We start from the raw sequence: 19,475 nt of genomic DNA, 5'->3' as shown, positions 1-19,475 counted from the left end.
CACTAAAACGGACTAACTGGGGCCCAAGCCATTCTGAAAAAAAAAACAAAATTCCGACAAAAGCAACATCTGGACTTCCCCTTGCTATCCTGGACTTTTTCTGATATCTCAGACATTAGTCTGGATTGCACACATGGTTTTTAAACCATTTTCACTATCATTGCAGTACTGTACTGTATTATAGATTCACTACAATAATCAAATGGTATAGTATATATAATAAGTAATCCCTCTAATATCCGAACGCCCAATATCCGAACATCCCCACTAACCGGACATAATCGTCCTGGGATCCAATATTCCCAAAATGGGCCAAAAACCGCAAAAAATTTGAAAAAAATCTGACTTTTTTCCCACCCTTAATTTGAAATTGCCGCCTGGCGCCGAACAGCTGTTACACCATGGTCCCTTCACCCCTTCCTTCTTCCCCCCTCCCCCCTCCCCTGTCAGGGTTGCCATTTGGTATTTTTCATTACCAAGTGTGGGCCAATTTGGTAATGAAAAATTTGTTTGGTAATGAATCAAAATAATGCATTACCAAATGGATTTTTCACACATATGAGGATACACAGGATGGAGATGGTGGATTGTTTGCTCTCTCTGATTAATCTGCTACCCTACATAGCGTGAAAATAATCAACATGGTGTTAATTATAAGGAGAGTGATTACATGTATTTCCACTTGTATATATAATTAGTGAAGAATAAATGCTAGCTTTACGAATTTGGTAATGAAAAGTTAAATTTGGTAATGAAAGTTGAGGAGACTGATAATGTGGCCATTGCGATCTGGCAACTCTGTTACCCCGCCATCATCAACAGTCACAGCCTCAATCCGATCGAGAGCAAATGCTCATAGCAGTGCAAGCCACAGGTGCTTGTTTTTTGTGAATAAACAGTGAATAAACTGCAATACCTCGCCACTAGAACACACAGGAATTTACTGTGTTGTGCAGTGTTAAGAAATTAGAATTTAGAGTGCAAAGGATTAACTGTGGACTGCAAACTGCCAGTTCAAACCAGTCCAGGAGCCAGGGACTTGTAAGTACCCAGAATGTTTAACCCGCCCCATCCTGACGTTTTCTGGGCAGTGGTACGCCCTAGTCCCGACATTTTTGGACCTTTTTTTTTTTTTGGCTCAAACATCCACTTTTGGTGAGAAACATCGAAAATTCATAGAGAAATCGCTCACCTGAGGTTTAAAATACTCGATCCAGGTAGGAGTACCTCCTTACCTTACAGGGTTTTCTATCAGGCTGGCTGCAAAGAAAACGAGTTCTATGGGAGGATAACTATTCTACACCACTCATAAACGGTATTTATTTATTTATTTGGTACGAATTTATATGTAGTACGAGAGTATATTGGTTTTCAAACGGTAATATAGGCAACATAAGCATTGTTTCACTCACTTACTCATCACCATTCCCGACTTTTTTTTTTGCCACATTACCTGATCATCATTTCTGACTGTTTCTTCCTCTAATGTTTGTCCTCCACATTGTCATCGATTGGGGAATCACTCTGGCCCTGAATATCATACCGTGGCATGACATGGCTTTACTGGCCAGGTCACTGATAACCGGTGAATTGCTGAGAAAAGGTCATGTGGGGGGGGGGAGGTCATGCTGGGTAAGGCATTGTCCCTGCCTGGCATCCAGTAGAGGAAGGTGTCCCGTGTATATGTGCCAAAAATCACTCGCGAAAATTGAAAATTGTGCAAATTAGGGACCTTGCAATGTTGCCGCGTTAATTTACGTCTCCGGGATATGAGTGCATATCATGTGAGGACGTGAATTTACGTCTCCGGGACGAGACGGGTTAATATTGTATAAACTCACCTCTAAAACCTCATTTTATGGTTCTTTTGCATTTATTTCATCTTTTATGTGCCTTATTGGTGTGATTTGGGTCTTAAATAGGTGCTATGCATGTCCAGAGGGAGTTGTATAGGTGTTTCACTGAGTTAGGGTCCATAAGTACAGGTCCATAAGCTGGGGCCCAATATCCGGACAGGACCACTATCTGGACCTGACTATGGCTCTATTACGTCGGATATTGGAGGGATTACTTGTACACTGATAAACATGTCTTTTATTTACCTTAATGTGGTGAACATAGCTGAAGTGGTCAGGCTGTCTGGACTACTTCTGGCTTTATCACTTTTTCCAATATACAGTTTAACAATTTAGTCCAGTAGCTCCTCAATTCCGATAAAAGCGAATTCCGGTATACTAAAGTACGTCACGGTGTATCGAGGTTTTACTGTACATAAAATAGTGCTATACGGTACAAAACACAAAGCAAGTAATGTAAGCCATCATTTCAAGGTATATCACAAACATAAGATTATATCTATTGCATTAGCTATACTATTACTGTATTATTTACAAACCACAGTTTCTACATTCAAGTTCAAAAGGCTACTTACATGGCCATTAATGTCCCCTGCACAAGTAGCAGCTATGTCTGGATAAAATCTATCAATTTATCTATCTATCTACATCCAGGCACCTTAATCCCATTAGGAGTGGCCATAAACAAACGGCCTCCATGTCGTCCAGTCCTCTCTCATTGGGCTATCCTCCCACCAACTCACACCTTCACATATATCTCTGTGTGCCATCCTCCCATCTCATCCTTGGTCTCCCCCTCCCCATTCCCCTCTCCACCCACTCACATAAATGCTTCTAGTCAGTCTCATCCTCCAATCTCTCAATATGTCCAAAATATAATTTTTCATTAAAACTTCATTCAAATTTCTATTTTTTTCTATTTTTTGTTGACTGATTTTTATGACAGGGTTATTTATCAAGCAAAGCAATGACAATATACTTTACTGTGATTGGTAGCCTAGCCAAAAATGCCATAGCTAATCTACAAAACTATTTTACTCGCAAAGGTGAACATAACTGTCTGGTGTTAACCCAAACAGTTCTTTGTCACACAAATGGCAGAGAAATGGTTACATGATGTAAATGTTGAAGTCTTTGACAGCCAGAATTTCTCTCAGCCGAACAAATTCACTTCCTTTTTTTTTTTTTTTTTTTTTTTGAGAGGAGTGTTGGTGGGACCTGAAGGAGATGGCAAAAGACAAATATTGGTGGAAAGAGTTCATCGAGACCCTATGCATCCCGTGGGGTGTCACAGGAAATGATTGATTGATTGACTGATTGATACAAGAAAGAAGGAACCAATGGCCAGGAGCCAGCAAAACTGTTCCCTCCAAGATGAAGAATAAAAAAAAAAAAAAGATGGCAGACAGCCAAATTCAAGTTCCATTCATTATAATATCAAGTACTCCAACAGCTGTGAAAGAGTTTAATCACCTGGGAGCAGAACCGTTTTCTGCAAGCTGGAGGAAAGGGAGGGGATCTTGTGGTAAGGTATAAAGGGAAGGAGGGATTTTGAGCTGCAAGACCGTGGGAATGGGAAAGTGAATATTTTTGGTGGGTTTTACTCATTGTTTCTGCAGGAGATGTTATCAACAATCTGTGAACGTAAGGCTGGTTAAGGGGCTAACAAACTAGCCCCTGGAATCAGGTCTGCCTTGGCAGAAAGAGTACAGTAATCCCTATACTTTCCGGATGCCCACTTTCCGGACTCCCCACTTACCAGACATTGTAGGCCTGGATCTTCGGCCCCCAAAATGGCACAAAAAAAAAAGAAAAAAATACCACCAAAATCTGAACTTTTTCCCACCCGTAATTTGAAACTGCTGTGCGGCGCCAAACAGCTGTTTACACCATGGCCCCTTCACCCCTTCCTTCCTCCCCCTTCCCCCCTCCCCAGTCACGGTTGCCATTTGGTATTTTTCATTACCAAAGTGGGCCAATTTGGTACTGAAAAGTTTATTTGGTAGTGAATCCGCATGATCCATTACCAAACAGATTTTTCACATGTATGAAGATATAGAGAATGGAGAAGGTGGACTGTCTGCTTACTTTGATTAATCTGCTAGCATACATAGTGCAAAAATAAACATCCTGCTGATTATAAAGAGAGTGATTATTTCCATTTGTACATATAATTAGTGAAGAATAAATGCTTCCTTTAAGAATTTCGTAATGAAAAGTTAAATTTGGTAATGAAAATTGAGGAGTTTGGTAATGTGGCCGAGTTCAGATCTGGCAACCCTGTCCTCAGTTATTGCCTAACCTTCGTTCAGGGAAGACGTCCATCGCAATGGATGCCACATGTGCTCCTTTTTTATGAATAAACAGTGAACAAGCTGCAATACCTCGCCACTAGACCACACGGGAATTTACAGTGTTGTGCAGTGTTAAGAAATTAGAATTTAAAGTCCAAAGGATTAAGTGTGGAGTGAGTGTGGAGTGCAAAGTGGCGGTTGAAACTGGCGGTTGAAACCGGCGTGGTTCAGTTAAGAAGAATGTGCAGTGTTAAACAATTATAACGCACAGTGCAAAGAATTAAGTGTAGCACAACACTGTATTACTGTATATGCTTCAAGAGCATTTTCACAACTACCTGAGCCTTAGAGAGTTAGAGGAGGAGGTCACAGACGTGCTGCAAGTACAGAACCCTGTACACTGCTAGGCCTGAGTATTTTCCGTACTCACTTCTAATTCCTCATTCTCTGGTTCCCTTTTCATTTATTTCATGCTTTATGTCCATTATTGGTGTGAATAGGGTCTTAAATACGTTTAAATAAGTGCTATGCATGTCCGGTAGGGAGTTATTTAGGTGGCTTTCAAAGTTAGGCTTGGTTAGGGTCATAAGTACCAGTCCAGCAGTCAGAGGCTCACTTTCCAGATGGGACCACTTTCCGGACATGCCTTTGGCTCTGTTACATCGGATAGTGGAGGGATTACTTTTTGCTGAAGAATGCATCTCAAGAGCGTTCCACTAAAGTAAAGCTCGACGAGCTTGGAACATGACTGTTGGGATACCTGCCTGAGAAATCAGTAAGACCAGGAGCACTGTTGACACTGGAAACCAATTAGTTTCTTCTTCTATAAAGAGTCTGATGAGAGAAACATAAAAAGGGTGAACCCCCTGTGCTAGAACCAATGGACCACATAGGGCAAGGAGAGGGCCTTGTAAGAGAAACGTAAGTACAGTACAGTATATGGTTTTTCTTGTTTTCTGGTATTTCAAAACTTGATATAGTAGGCACATCCTACTTGCCTGAGTTAACTATATACACAGTGCAATCTAAACTGCTCAGTGCTCCAATGCTATTTACTGATCTTTTTTTTTTTTTTTTTTACTCAATCAGCCACTGGATGCTTTAGACAGGGAAACCTATGCTTTGTGTCACATGCTGAGAGGGGAATCATACATAAGAATATAGGAACAATGAATAACATCTGTAAACCAGTTTGTCCATGCTAGGCAGCTACTACAAAGACAGAGATGGTAATGAAAGCCACTCCCAGTCATAAACTGGAGCGGTATGGACAAACACGGGTCCAAGAAACTGGGCTGAATTCAAAAGAGTATAGTAGACAGGGATCTCTGTCACGCATTGGGGGTGTAAGGCAAAGTGTGCTGTGATAAGGTTTGTCCCTGGTTCTAAGGAACTTGCACCTGGAATGATTCCTGCCTGAAAAACAAGTGCATAAATTAGTGTGATATCACCTTAAATAGTTGCATCTGACTGCAAAGACCTAAATATTTATGGTAACACCTGAGATAAATGCTGGCTGTAACACACCTAAAACCACCTACCAGCTTGCATAAAGGGAGAAACATATGCTTTATCTTAAGCAGCAGGAGCACATTACCAAATCAGCTATTATTCCTGATAGTCTTTTATATTTTTCTGGTTATTTTTGGGGTGGTAAATGAATGTTTTACATTAAATTTCTTTCCCTATGATATTTCGAGTGTAATGTGGACACTTTCAACATACGTCCGGGTTGCCTTTGGTACCTTGGTAAATATGAACAAAAGTGATGCAGGGATACAAGCTGTTTTCTCATACAGCCCTATGCTCTCAAGGAAATAATTTTAGTACTAGATACATCCCAGGTGATTAACATTTGATTTTCATTAAAAAAAAATACTGGAGAACAAACAAAATATACCTACTTTGCAATATGACAGAAAGCTGCCTGAACAGCTCCAACAGCATGTTTACTGCTCATCCCACCGACTGGACATGACATCAGCACACCAAAACAAACTCAAATGTACACAATTTAAAACCATAAATAGCAGTGGCAGCCTAACTGGAAGCGATGAAACCTAGCTGGAGGGCTTTGCCCAACCCCCAGACCCCCCCAATGATTATAACCTACCTAGAGTGCACACTAATATATGAATTACATAACACTTACACCAAAACAGTATTGTGTGTTATGATCATTCATTAATCGTGGCGCAATAGTCACACAACCATGTGTTGGCGAAGGTATGTGCAAATTGAGAGACAGAAGAGAGAGTTATAGCCTATGTAGAGAGGAAGAGAGGTAAAAAGATTAGTAGGAGAGAGTAAGAAGAGAATGAATGAGGAATTTGGAAGGAATTTGAGTGTAAAGTGGAGGAAATGTAAGAAAATGTTCTGGAATGAGGTAAAGACAGGGTGATAAAGAAGTAAGTTGGGGAGTGAAAGATAAAAATGAAAGATTGCTGGTGGAGAAGGGAGAAAAAGTTAACAGAGAGAACACTTTAAGGAAATATTGAACAAGGAGAATGAAAGTGCTGCATATATATGTGGCTGGGGAATGGCTGGATGAAGGAGGGAGGTGAGAAGAGAGGAAACCAGTATTATTGAGGAGGTGTAGGAGGACTACTGGGCCTTGGGACTGGCTACTGCCCCCGAGATATAGGCCCTGAAGCCTTTGCCCAGAGTCGTACAAAAAAAAAAATAAATAAAAATAAATAAAATGGTAGTAATGGAAGCAATGATGAATGTCAAAATGGGGACAGCTGCAGGAACTGATGGAGTAGTGGTGAAATGCAGCAGCATGGGGGACAAATAGTGGCAAAGTGAGTATGGAAGATGTGCAGATTGGCCTGGGAGGAAGGTAAAGTACCGAAGGATTGGAGGTTAGGCATAATTATTCCCCTGTACAAATGAAAAGGGGAAAAAGAAGTGTGTGGTAATCACAGGGGCATTTGTCTTCTTACTGTAATGGGAAAAGTATATAGTAAGATACTTATTAACAGAGTTAGGGAAATAACAGAGGATTTTCTTAGAGATGAACAGGGAGGTTTTAGGAAAGGAAGAGGTTCCGTAGATCAGATATTCATTCTTAGGTCTTTAGTGGAAAAGTGTTTGGAGAAGGGAAAGAATCTGTATGCAGACTTCATGGATTTGGAGAAAGCATATGACAGGGTGGATACACAAGGAATGTGGAAAGTATTAAGAATATATGGAGTAAAGGGAGAGTTTTGTTGAATGCCACGAAGAGTATGTATGAGGGTGCTAAGGCTGCAGTGCGTATGGACAGTGAACTGAGTGAATTTTTTAATTTGAATGTTGGATTGAAACAGGGATGTGTCATGTCCCCATGGCTGTTCAATCTGTATACTGTATAGATATGATTATAAAAGAGATACAAGGTAGGGCAGTGGATGCTGACGTGACCCTAATGAGAGAAAGCAGCATTTGGAAACTCCCTGTACTGCTGTTTGTGAATGATACGGTATCGTTAAATGAAGACGAAGGGGAACTTGCAAGGCTTGGCGAATGAGTCTGGGAGAGTGTGTAAGAAATGGAATCTAAAGGTGAATGTAGGGAAGAGTAAAGTTATGGTCTTTGAGAGAAATGAAGCCACTGAATGTACAGTGAGGTTGGATGACGAGGAAATGGAAAATGTGAGTGCATTTCAGTTCTTCAGTAGAGTGATGAGTAAAGATGGAAGTTGAGAGGTGAAATGATTGAAGGGCACAACAGGGAAGAAAGGGTGCTGGTTCTTTGAAAGCAGTGATAAGGAACAGGGAAGTGAGCATGGAAGTAAAAAAAAGTTGCTGCACGACAGGATTGTGATACCAACTCTAACACATGGAAGTGAAGCCTGGACCTTGTTGGAAGGACTCAAATCATGAGTGAGAACAGTGGAAATGAGTTCTCTGGGAGGAGCATGTGCAGTTACGAGGAGAGACAGACTGACAAATGAGGAAGCGAAGAAGCACTGTGGTGTGGATGTGGATGTGATAGAATGCGTTAGGAGAAATATTTTGGGGTGGTTTAGCCACGTGGTGAGGACGGAGAATGAGCAACTAACGAGGCGAGTGTATGCGAGTGAGGTAGTGGGGGGGGAGGGGTGGCGAAGTTGAGGATTAGACAGAGGGATGGAATGGAGATGTAGGCCTATATGAGAGAGAGGGTTGTGAACTGGTAGCAAGGCAGTGAAATGGTGCTGGACAGGGTGACATGGAGGCAATTTGTTTGTGGCCAGCCCTTACGGGATAAAAGCATCTGGCAATCGAGAGGTACGTGCAATAGTAAAGCAAATCTTTGTATAGGCCTATATATCACACAGGAGACGTCCATTCAAATATGATACACGTTAGTAAATTAGCACTCACCGATTAAATAAATAACTTCAAATTCTGTAAAATATAGGATAGGCGCAGTACTTCGTAAAATAATGGAACCTCCTACTTATATTTATAAAAAAAAAATTTAAAAGCCCACTATATATGCTAATGTATAAAAATAATGGTATTATTTTATAGGTGGACAATACGCAGTTTTGGAATTTTAGCACCATTAACGTATAGTTCCTAAGGATCATAATGAACCCCCATAACCCCATTCGGAAAAATTGATATTTTCAGAAATAATGAAGTTAATTTAAAAAAAAAAAAAAAAAAAAAAAAAAATACATTGCATCTTCACTCGGCCACTCTGGGTAAGAAATGCATGCATTCGTACCTCTCTTCCCTTTGACTGCACATGCATCTCGTAGGTCTGTATCACCCACTCATAGGCCTACTTTAGGTCATGTGATGGAATTCAGCCAATGAATTTGAATCGCAGTCTTTGATTCAGTCTGGATGGAAAATTCAAATCCTTCTCACTATGGCCTCTGAAGAAGAAAGACGTGCTGTGTGTGTCCTGGGTGTGATATTGATTATTTACTGGTGATTAAGCGTTTCCACTCGGAACCTGAGGAGGCTGTTGAGTTTTTTAGAAGACACGGTGTATTACCTCCTGAAGTTTATTGCCCAGATTGTCAGGAACCGTGTAAATTTAGAAAAGACAAACATCAGTGGTACTGTGGTCAGTACAAAAAGTACACAAAAACCAAGAAACGGGTCCAGTATAGTTTTTGTGTGTCTGACTACAAAGGAAGTTTTTTGGACAACACACACCTTCCTCCCTGGCAAATTATATTGTTCATAAACCACTGGAACTGGCCTACCCCCAGAAAACAACGACGACCCAGACGACCCTCGTCCTGGACCATCATATATCTAGGGTAAGGATTCCCTTAGGATTGGTTAGGTATGTTGTGTTAAGTTTGGTTTAGTGTGTTCGGTGAGGTTATGTTACATGCTCCCCTAGGATAAGTTAGGTATGTTGGGTTAGGTTTGGTTAGTTTTATTGTGTTCGGTGAGGTTATGTTAGGTCCATTTCATTTGGTTTGGTCTGTTCTGTTACGTTTACTGGTGGTGCAGTATATTTTTCTGGTGGTTTTTGATGCAAGTTGTTATTTTTTACTTCATTTTTTTTTGGAAAATGCTTTATTTCACCTACTTATCCAATCAAATTTCATGATTGTAAAAGAGAGACAATGAGGCATTTCCGACAAAAAATGAAGATCAGAAACATTCGAATCGCATCAAAAACAGCCAGAAAAATATATTGCACTACCCGGGGGGTGTAGTCCACTTGTAAAAATTTACCAAAACAATATAGGATCCTGTCAACACTTCATTCCAATGGGAAATTTGTAAATACCAAATCAATGTCGTACATTTATACTGTATCTAACTTAACCTAACCTAACCTGGCAATTTAACCTAATCTAACCTAACAACCAAGATTCGAGCAAGTTTCAGCATGTCCGCCATTACAAATGTCAGAGAAAAAAAAAAAAGTATACAGAAAAAAACTGTTTACCACTATGAAAAGCAAAAATACTGAAACTAGAGTAATAATAATTGGTAGTAATGCCGCTTAAAGTAAAACGCATATTTACCCATAGTGGCTTACGTACAAAATATAACTTGCTATTAAATAATTCAACGGCAAGTTAGAACTAAATTCAGCAACACAAGATTATTGCTAGAGACCAACTGACTCAGTCACTCACATGGTTGGTGTAAATAAACTCTCCGTATCGCTTGGCAAGTTGGCACGATTTTTTTTTTTTTTTTACTTCAAACAATACCTCTTATATGTAAATTACAAGTATAAACAAAATCCGCACCACTCTTATCCAACAAGTACTGGAATTCCTAAAAGTACTTGCCTATATAACAAAACTGATGCATTCGGACACTTGTCTTGGTGTTGTGCATCGTCTGCGATTACCGCGTACGATTTCTCAAAGAATAACAGCAACCATGCACAGCGAAATGTCCAATTCATCTGACACCCAAGAGAGATTATACAAGATGCTTGAGAAGCTACAAACCTTGGCTCGCGATATTCCCCCGTAGGTGTCAAATGTTTGCACGAAGTGGAGCCGGAAGGACACTGGCTGTTTGACAGTTACCAAAGAAGGACACTGCATGTCTATTTGATGTACTGTATTCGTTTTATACCAACCAAACCAAGTGGAACCTTACCTAACCAAGAAAGCAGCATACTCTGGTCCTAACTGTACATCCAATAGTCATAATTATCCACTGGTTATAACCCTGTCAATATTTTGGCTAGATATTTATCATTCTAAATCTCACCGTTATTCCTAATTTTGGCGTCCTTCAGTTTCCATCTGAGCAAAATTTACACAAAAGCCAAGATGATGTTATTGTGGAGGTACTGTCAGACTAAAAAAAACTTCAGAATGAACTTCAGCTCATGTCTCTTAACCAGCAGTTTGGACATTTATTTCATATGCCTGGTATCTCCAGACATTTTAATTCAGCTCTGTAGAGATATTTTAACCAGAGGGGTTAAATATAGATTTTATCAATACTTGTACTATGACAGGTTTCCCCAAAGCTGAATAAAATAGTCTGGGAGTATTAAAAATAATAATACTGAACTGAATGGGCTTAGCTGAATTAAATTATCAGGTGTTGAAAGGGTTACTGGGGAGTGTATGTAATATCTCTACAACTGAATATAAAAGTTTGGTATTAACTCCTTCACTCCACTGACCTTTTTTCATTATGTTCTCACTCTCTTAAATTTTATTAAGTCTTGGGGAGATTTTTCAAACTGGAGAGGGTAGATATAGCCTTCATTTACCCCAACATTACAAGAGGTCTCCCTACAGCTAAGTAAAACCCTCAGGAAGGAAGCTGGAATAAAATAGGAGAGTATATCATCAAACTGAAAGGGTTGAAGGCAATTATACCAGTACTGGAGAAGGGGGTGTGGGCTGGAGGGAGGGCAACAAAATGTCAAGAGGACATGGTGATGGTGGTGATTTGTTTGCTGACCACTCTGTATGGGACTGAGGCATCTGGCTATAAATAGATAGATGGTAATTTGAAGCACACAGCAAAAAGGTATTAGAAGGCAGGATACCCTCTGACATTAAAGGAGGAATAAGAAGTATGGAATGCAGGACAAAACACTAGCAGGGTATTGTCAGAGAACTTGCCCATTACAGCACAACACTATAGCACCTATGTTCTTACTTGACAATTTATCTATTCAGCTCAAGTGTGATCAGACTGGAGGATTAATATGACTAGTAACCATGGAGACTCAATCCTAACTCATAAGGCTCATCAAATTTCATGCATCATGGAGGCTTGTTCCTGCCTCATAACTAAGGCTAATCAAGTTTCATGCAACCACAACTTCAGTATTCAATTTCTGGGAGTAACCTGGTTCTGTCAGTTGAAAACAAAGTGATCATAGTTGTATGTACTGTTGCAGGAAGTACCAACAGCGGCTACCCTATGACCTCCTGTCCTCGCTGGCTCACGTCCTCCTCGACTCGACCATCTTTGAGATTGTGCGGGAGCTGGCAGACCTGCAACACATGACTGAGAAGAGCCTACACCACCAGCACTGTCAGATGGTCAACAAGCATAAGAGTCAGTAATATTTACTGTTTTTTAATACATCAGGTCACTGTTATGTCACCCTTTTTTTCTTTTTTTTCTCTCTCTCCTGTTAAGTACACTCTGAGTTTCATTTTTTCCTGCCTTTATAAACTCCAAGGAACATTTTGTCACTTTTTTTTTTTTTTTTTTTTTTACTTTGTTTTTTACTGTTAAGTCCACAGTACTTCACAGAAATTTTGTGTATAGAAATATTAATGCCACCTATTAAGTTTATTTTCCACTTCTTGGAATTTGCAGTCCCAGGTGAAGGGAAAAAGTTTTTATATTTTTATGAAAAATATGTAAAATAGCTTTACTTCTGAGCATAGTCATTTGACCATCCCCCTCCTCCCCCAGTGGAGCGTGACTCCCTGAACAAGAGCCAGAGGGAGGAGGTATTGGCAGCAGAACGTCAGGGGAAGGCTCACGTGTTGGCACTGCTGCCATCGCTACACCAGACTCAGCGCACAGAGCAGGAGACACGACATGCTCAGGAGGTCACCAACACACACCTGCTCATCCAACAAGTCCTTGACCAGAAGGTATACTTCATTTAATGTTTCCATCCATCCATCCATCCATCCATCATCCAATCCTATGTTGCCCCATGAGGAGCATAGGAGCCCAGGGCTAGGCAAGTTGGTTCTGACATTTAAGATGAGAGTGACCAGCCTCACTCATCCCTGAGTGGCATTACGTGAGCAGTAAACCACAACCATCCCTCGGATATAAACGTTCACAGGCTCAGTCTGATTGGAGTGCCTTAATTACCCACTAGACCACCAGGTGCCATAATTTGGTTATATAGTTACCACCCAGCGTAGGAAATTATTTCCTGGTGTAAAGTTGCCCATAGGCAGAAGGACCAGGAAAGAATGAAGGAAAGAAAGACAGAAGAGGAAGGAAGGAAGAAAGAAAAGGGCAGACACCCAAAGCAGCACTACATCGACTGAGTGGACGGTGGGCACCCCCACCTACTACCATCTACTATCTCACTTCCTGTATTTCTCACCTTCCTCTGCTAAAGGCTTTCTGTTTTATGAAGGCAGTGTGGGTGGGGCCTCCTAAGACCTCACACCGCTAGCTATGTTGCCACATTGCCGCCACACACATGCTCCTCTCTCTCTCTCTCTCTCTCTCATATTTATATTTACTGTATATTAACTACTTCTAATTTAATTTCTTTATTTTTTTATCTCGTTTTGACTTTTGATGGGCAAGCTTCCATGGCAGGAGACTGACTGAGTCTGACCCGCACACGCAAGGCAGTCTCTCATGTCACTGCACTTGACAATGTTGCAAAAGCAATGCTGACAAGTCTTATGGGATTTATACTATACTATAGCTTTTTTTTAATCACATCTCTACAGAGTATTTACAATTCATTTATAAGTAGTTACTAACTTAAAATAGGAGAGGGAGAGAGAGAGAGAGGGAGAGATAGGTGAGCAGGAGTAATTACACATGTGTGGCGGTGGTGATGTGGCATCTGAGCTAGTGGTGTGAGGTCTTAGGCATCTCCACCCAAACTGCCTTCATAAAACAGAAGGCCTATAGTTAATATTCCTTTGTGGTAGGTGGTGGTAACCATCATCCACCCGCTGATGGTTTCCTGGCGTACAGGAAACCATTTGGCATGTCACTCAGTGTAGAGTCACCCATAGGTAGAAGGAAAACGAAAGAAAGACAGAAGAGGGAGTGTAAAGTCACCCATAGGCAAAAGGAAGAGGGAAAGAATGGAGGAAAGAAAGACAAGAGGAAGGAAGGGAGGAAAGGGCAGACACCCAAAGCAGCACTACATCGAGTGAGTGGATGGTGAGCACCCCCACCTACCACCATCTAATATTTCACTTCCTGTATTTCTCACTTTCCTCTGCTAGTTAATATTCCTTTGTGGTTGATGGTGGTAACCATCATCCACCTGCTGATGTTCTTTAGTACTGCCTACTTCTTAAGGTGACTCTACATGAGTGGCAAACCTATTAAGTTTCCTGTAACCCAGGAAACCATTTACAATGCTGGGTGGTAACCACTTAACCAAATAACAGGGTGATGTGGAGCTTACTACAGTATTGTGCGCCAGTTAACTGGGTGGAGAGATGCAGTTGTGGTGTCCATCGAGGAACCAATACCTACACTGTCCACCAAGAGGGAACATCAGTTCATCGCACTGAATGGCCCTGCAAGGATGATTGCTTGCCTACAGCTGATAGGTATGCCCAGCCAGACAGACCAGCATTACTCTATTACTCCTAGTTAATATTCCTGTGCTGAGAGAGGCTTGGGGTGTTTCTCTGCCCAAATATACAAAAAGTTTGCCTGATACTTCACATAAGCTGAGAAACTTTTTTTTTTTTTTTTTTTTTTTGCAAGGAAAAAGGAACCAAGGGCTAGGAGCCCAGAAACTGTTCCTTTTGGGAAAAAAAAAAAAAATACAGAGCCAAATTCAAAATCCATTCGTTTTGAGATGCCTGGACACACTGCGTTTGAACGATTGGAGATCGTAGGAAGTAGGAAATACAGACGGGGAGACAGTTCCAGAGCTGATCTGTTGCATAAATGAAGGACTAGGAGTAACAGTTAACTCTTGCATTAAAGAGTTGGACTGAAAAAGGATGAGAATTTGTTGTTAGACAGGTGCTACGCACCCGTCGTAGAGGTGGAGGGATGTAGGCAGACAGTTTAGAGAAGCAGTGACCATTGAAGTAGCAATAGAAGAGGGATAAAGATGCAGCAGTGCAGTGAAGAGACAGAAGTTGAAGGGAGCCGGTAAGAGGAGGAGAGTTAATGAGAAGAAAGGCCTTTGACTCCACCCAATTGAGAAGAGTTGTATGTGGGGAGCCTCCCCACACATGAGAGTTGTGCTCTACACTATATATCTATATACCTAGGCTGCTTCCCCCAAGGAAAGGGAAGTAGCCGAGACAGGACGACGCACTCCCCATTTAATCATCCATTCAAACACATTCATTCGCATCTTAGCCCCAAAGGGGAAAACGGACAGATCCTCACCGCACCACACCGCACAAGGGTCAACTGCGCAATGCAATCAGTGGCATCTGCAGCAGGGCCCGACAGCAGAACTGGTTTACCCCTGCCACATCATAACAGACCTATCCCCTTACCCGCACCTGACCTGACTAGCTGATCAGACCAAATGCAGGAGAATATCCCCTCAGGGCTGCGTCATCACTTATTCATTCACAATTTCTCTCCATTTATTTTTGTCATGCACAGCCACTCTTCCTTGTTCAACAGACATCCCTCTCGCATCCAGCGCTCTCTTCACACTGTCCATCCATCCTGTTCATGGTTTTCCTCTCAGCCTTACACCTTTCGCATCAGATCTAGTTGTCTTTGTCACCAATCTCTCATTATCCATTCTCTCCATGTGCCCAAACCATCGCAACACCCTCTGCTCAACTTTACCAGCCATCTCCCGAACAACTCCAGTTCTCCTTTGCACTTCATCATTTCGCACTGGATCCATACGAGTCACTCTACACATACTCCTCAGACACCTCATCTCCATTACATTCAAACTTTTCCTCTCTGCTACACCCATATTCCAAGTTTCAGCCCCATATAACGCAGTCGGTACCACAAGACCCTCATACAGCCTTCTCTTTACATCCATTCTAAGCGAATGACATCTAAATACTTTTTTCATTCTTCCCAGCCCCTTTCCTACTTCATTTATTCTAAACTTCACTTCTGCATCTATTCTTCCATCCACAGCAACATGTGACCCTAGATATTTAAAACACTCTACCTCCTCAAGCAGCTCACCATTCAAAACTATATTCATCCCCCTATCATCTACCAACCTTGTACACTTCATCACTTTACTCTTATTCTCATTTACTTTCAATTTCCTCCTTTCACACACCCTTCCAAACTCCTCTACCAACTGTCTCAATCTCTCCTATGAATCAGCCACCAGTGCAGTATCATCTGCAAACAGCAGCTGCTTCAGATTCCACTCTCCACCATCAACGTTCACCAGACTCAGACCTCCACCTAAAACTCTTGCATTCACCTCCCTTACAACACCATCCATGTAAATATTAAACAACCAAGGCGACGTCACACATCCCTGTCGCAGCCCCACTCTGTGGAGTGATAGAGGATTGGATGATGGATGATGATGATAATAGGTGTAAGAACTGAGTCTTTGATGCATTAAATACAACAAGATTACTTTTACCCCAGTCAGAGATACAAGCCAAGTCTGACATTAGGTGTACCATAGCCTCATCCATTGTTTGCTGAAGTAACTGCTGAGATGGATGTTGTGGGAACCAGATGGAAAGGTGAAGGGTGGAATCATCAGCGTAGGAGTGGATAGGGTTAGAAATACAGCATAGAAAGTCATTGATGAATAAAAGGAAGAGAGTTGGTGATAGACAGAGTCATGAGGAACACCACAGTTGATAAATCTTGGAGAAGAATGGTGGCCGTTTACAACAGCAACCACAGAACGACCAGAAAGGAAGCTATAGATGAAGGCTCAGATAGAAACTGTAAGTGAGCAGTTTGGAATTTAAAGATTTATGCCAGACTCAATTGCAAGCCTTTGAGATGTAAAGTCCAGTGGCAAAACCTTCACCAAAGTCATGAAAGGAGGATGACTAGGAGTCTGAAAGGTAGATGAGAAGATCGCCAGTGTAGCATCCCTGATGGAACCCATACTGACAATCAGAAAGAAGGTTGTGACAGGAAAGATACTTTTATATTTTTTTGTTAGAAATAGACTCGAAAACTTTTGAGACACAGGATGTTAAAGCAATAGGGTGATAGTTAAAGGGTTGGGAATGGTAACCCTTCTCTGGGACTGGCTGAATGACAGTAAACTTCCAGCAAGCAAGAAGGAAAGGTACAAGTTGATGGACAAAGGCGAAAGAGTTTACCTAGGCAGGTTTTAACACAGAAGCAGTTCTTGAGGACAACAGGAGGGACCCCATCAGGCCCATATGTCTTGTTAGTATCGAGGCCAGCGATGGCAGAAAATTCATCAGTTGAGGAAATTTTAATGTCAGCCATGAGGAAGTCAGAGGGGGGAAGTGATAGAGGAACAGCACCGGAATCGTTTAAGGTGGAATTGGAAGAGAAAGTCTGAGCAAGGAGATCTGCTTTATCAGTAGAAGAAATTGCTACAGAGCCATCAGAGTAGAAAGAGGAGGGAAGGATGATGAGGTAAAGTTGTTAGAAAGGTTTTTGGGAAGGTGCCAGAAGGAGCGGGAAGAATTTAAGTTGGAGAGTTGAGAGCATTTAGTACAGATGAAATTATTTTTAGCAGAGTGAAGAACAGACTTAGCATGATTCCGGGCAGAAACATAATAAAGATATGATTCAGGGGTGAGTTGGTTCCGGTACCTTTTATAGGCCTTCTCCTTGTTGTGGACAGCATTAGAACAAGCATGATTAAACGAAGGCTTTTTTGCATTAGTCAAAGCATATGAGAAAGGAATGTATTCTTCCATGCCCGAGAGAATAATCTCCATAATGTGCATGGCACACTCAGATGGCTCCCAGTCATGGAAACATTATTCATTGCAGGGAAAATCAAAGAAGTACTGCCTACATACCTCCCAGTTGGCAGCTCCAAAGTGCCATAACTGACCATGGAGGGTCCACAGGTCATACTGGAGTGATAGGACAGGTGAAGGTAATAAGGTTGTGATTGGAGGAGCCCAAAAGAGAGGAAAGATTAACAGTATAAGCAGAAGGATTAGTTTTAAGGAAGAGGTCAAGTATGTTGGAACTCTCTCCAAGGCGGTCAGGGATACGGGTAGGGTGCTGTACGAGCTGCACTAGGTCATTTAGGATAGAAAAGATGTAGGATTATTCACCAGGTGAAAGGAGAGGAGAACCAAAGTTGGTGGTGAACATTGAAATCTCCTAGAATGGAGATTTCAGAAAAAGGGGAAACAGATAGGATGTGTTCCATCATAGAAGTAAGATAATCAAAGAAGTTTTCATAGTCAGTAGAATTAGGGGATAAGTAAACAGCACAGGTATATTTAATCAGAGAATGACAGAAAAGCTGAAGCCAGAGAGTAGAGAATTCAGAAGAATCAAGTTCAGGAACACAAGAGCAAGATAAGTCGTTGTGTACATACACACGACAGCCACCTCTGGCTTTGAAATGAGCATAGAGAAAGTAGGAGGATACAGAAATGGGTTTGCTGTCAGTTGCCGCAGACAGCTGAGTCTCAGTTAAAAAGAGAAGGTGAGGTTTAGAGGAGAGGTGGTGCTCAACAGAGAGAAAGTTAGAGGAGTGCTGCACACAGGTGTCTGCCCTTTCTTCTTCTCCTTCCTTCTTTCCCTCATTCCTCTTCTGTCTTTCTTTACTTCATTCTTTCCTCGTCCTTCTGCGTGCGGGTGACTTTACACTCCCTCTTCTGTCTTTCTTTCTTTCATTGATTCCTCCTCCTTCCACCTATGGGTGACTCTACATTGAGTGACAAGCCAGTTCACGTAATATTTCACCTCTTGGTCTCACTTTTCTCTGCTGGCTAATGGCTATTATTCCAATGCTGAGAGAGGCTTACTTGTTTCTCTCCCTTTAGATAATGCTCCATTATATGATGCATCAGGAGGTAACTAAAGGATATGCACTGAGTGCAAAGTAGAACTGCGGAATTGTACTGCACTGCCCTGTAGGTGAACCTAGGTACACTGTATCATACAGTGCTGTATTTTGTAAACCATTCTATAATGCGTCCACCACCAAGCCAGTTTATAATGCCATCTCCTGCTAACCTCTTTTGTTGTAGGTGACAGAGCAGCAGACAACAATGCAGCAGGTGGGAGTGCCAGGGTTCCACCCAACACAAAACCCAGTGGAGCTGAAAGTTCAGATGTACATCATGGACTTCATCGTCAAGGTTGGTGCCATCAAGATACCACCATGACACCCCTGAGCTACATCATACCACTATCATTCATATCGATGTGTAGTATATGCCTTGTTAATGCTGTACTAAGAACTCTGCAAAATTTATAATCTGCTAGTGATAAACTGAAAATGGTTGTAATGCACTCCTTTAATGGAACATGAAAGTGGCTGTTAAATAATTTGGTCACTGAAAAATACTATAATATACAGTAAAAGTCCTCTCATTCGGCATCTGGTCTTATGGTATTTCTGGTCTTTCAGCGGTTTTCGTAAATAATCCCATTACGAAAGTTCTCTGCTCTTCTGGCACATATTCCGAGCCCATGGACCAATTTGGCACTCTTGGCGCTAGATCTACTGCTTTTCATAATAATTTAATACTTTTTATAATAATTACCACATATAAATATTAGATTTCCTTCTATAT

General features: G+C 41.4%; 2 protein-coding genes across 2 annotated transcripts in view; one reads left to right on the top strand and one right to left on the bottom strand.

The window, feature by feature from the left end:
* Positions 1-5,566, bottom strand: part of LOC145394098 (GPN-loop GTPase 3) — a 48,271-nt gene extending 42,705 nt beyond the window's left edge. Inside the window, exon 1 of the mRNA XM_080268077.1 lies at positions 5,551-5,566. The gene's annotated coding sequence lies outside the window, so the exon portion shown is untranslated. The remainder of the gene's footprint in view (positions 1-5,550) is intronic.
* A 4,908-nt stretch (positions 5,567-10,474) lies between these two features.
* gdl (gonadal protein gdl) lies at positions 10,475-19,154 on the top strand. The gene is made up of 4 exons (XM_080268076.1): positions 10,475-10,577; positions 11,978-12,138; positions 12,505-12,689; positions 18,927-19,154. The coding sequence occupies exons 1-4, from the start codon at positions 10,486-10,488 to the stop codon at positions 19,062-19,064; spliced, it is 576 nt and encodes a 191-aa protein (XP_080124202.1). The 5' UTR covers positions 10,475-10,485; the 3' UTR covers positions 19,065-19,154.
* The last annotated feature ends 321 nt before the right edge of the window (positions 19,155-19,475 follow it).

The sequence above is a fragment of the Coenobita brevimanus genome, chromosome 26 (genome assembly GCF_032717465.1).
Source record: "Coenobita brevimanus isolate Jiangsu-jjx chromosome 26, ASM3271746v2, whole genome shotgun sequence".
In the NCBI taxonomy this organism is placed as follows: domain Eukaryota; kingdom Metazoa; phylum Arthropoda; class Malacostraca; order Decapoda; family Coenobitidae; genus Coenobita; species Coenobita brevimanus.
This window is presented reverse-complemented; position numbering and strand designations above follow the sequence as displayed.

Bases quoted from the DNA above. Each gene is read 5' to 3' on its own strand.
- gdl (XM_080268076.1), top strand. From the start codon at position 10,486: ATGCACAGCGAAATGTCCAATTCATCTGACACCCAAGAGAGATTATAC. The intron at 10,578-11,977 runs GTAGGTGTCAAA...GTACTGTTGCAG, and splicing joins TTGGCTCGCGATATTCCCCC to GAAGTACCAACAGCGGCTAC. The intron at 12,690-18,926 runs GTATACTTCATT...CTTTTGTTGTAG, and splicing joins AACAAGTCCTTGACCAGAAG to GTGACAGAGCAGCAGACAAC.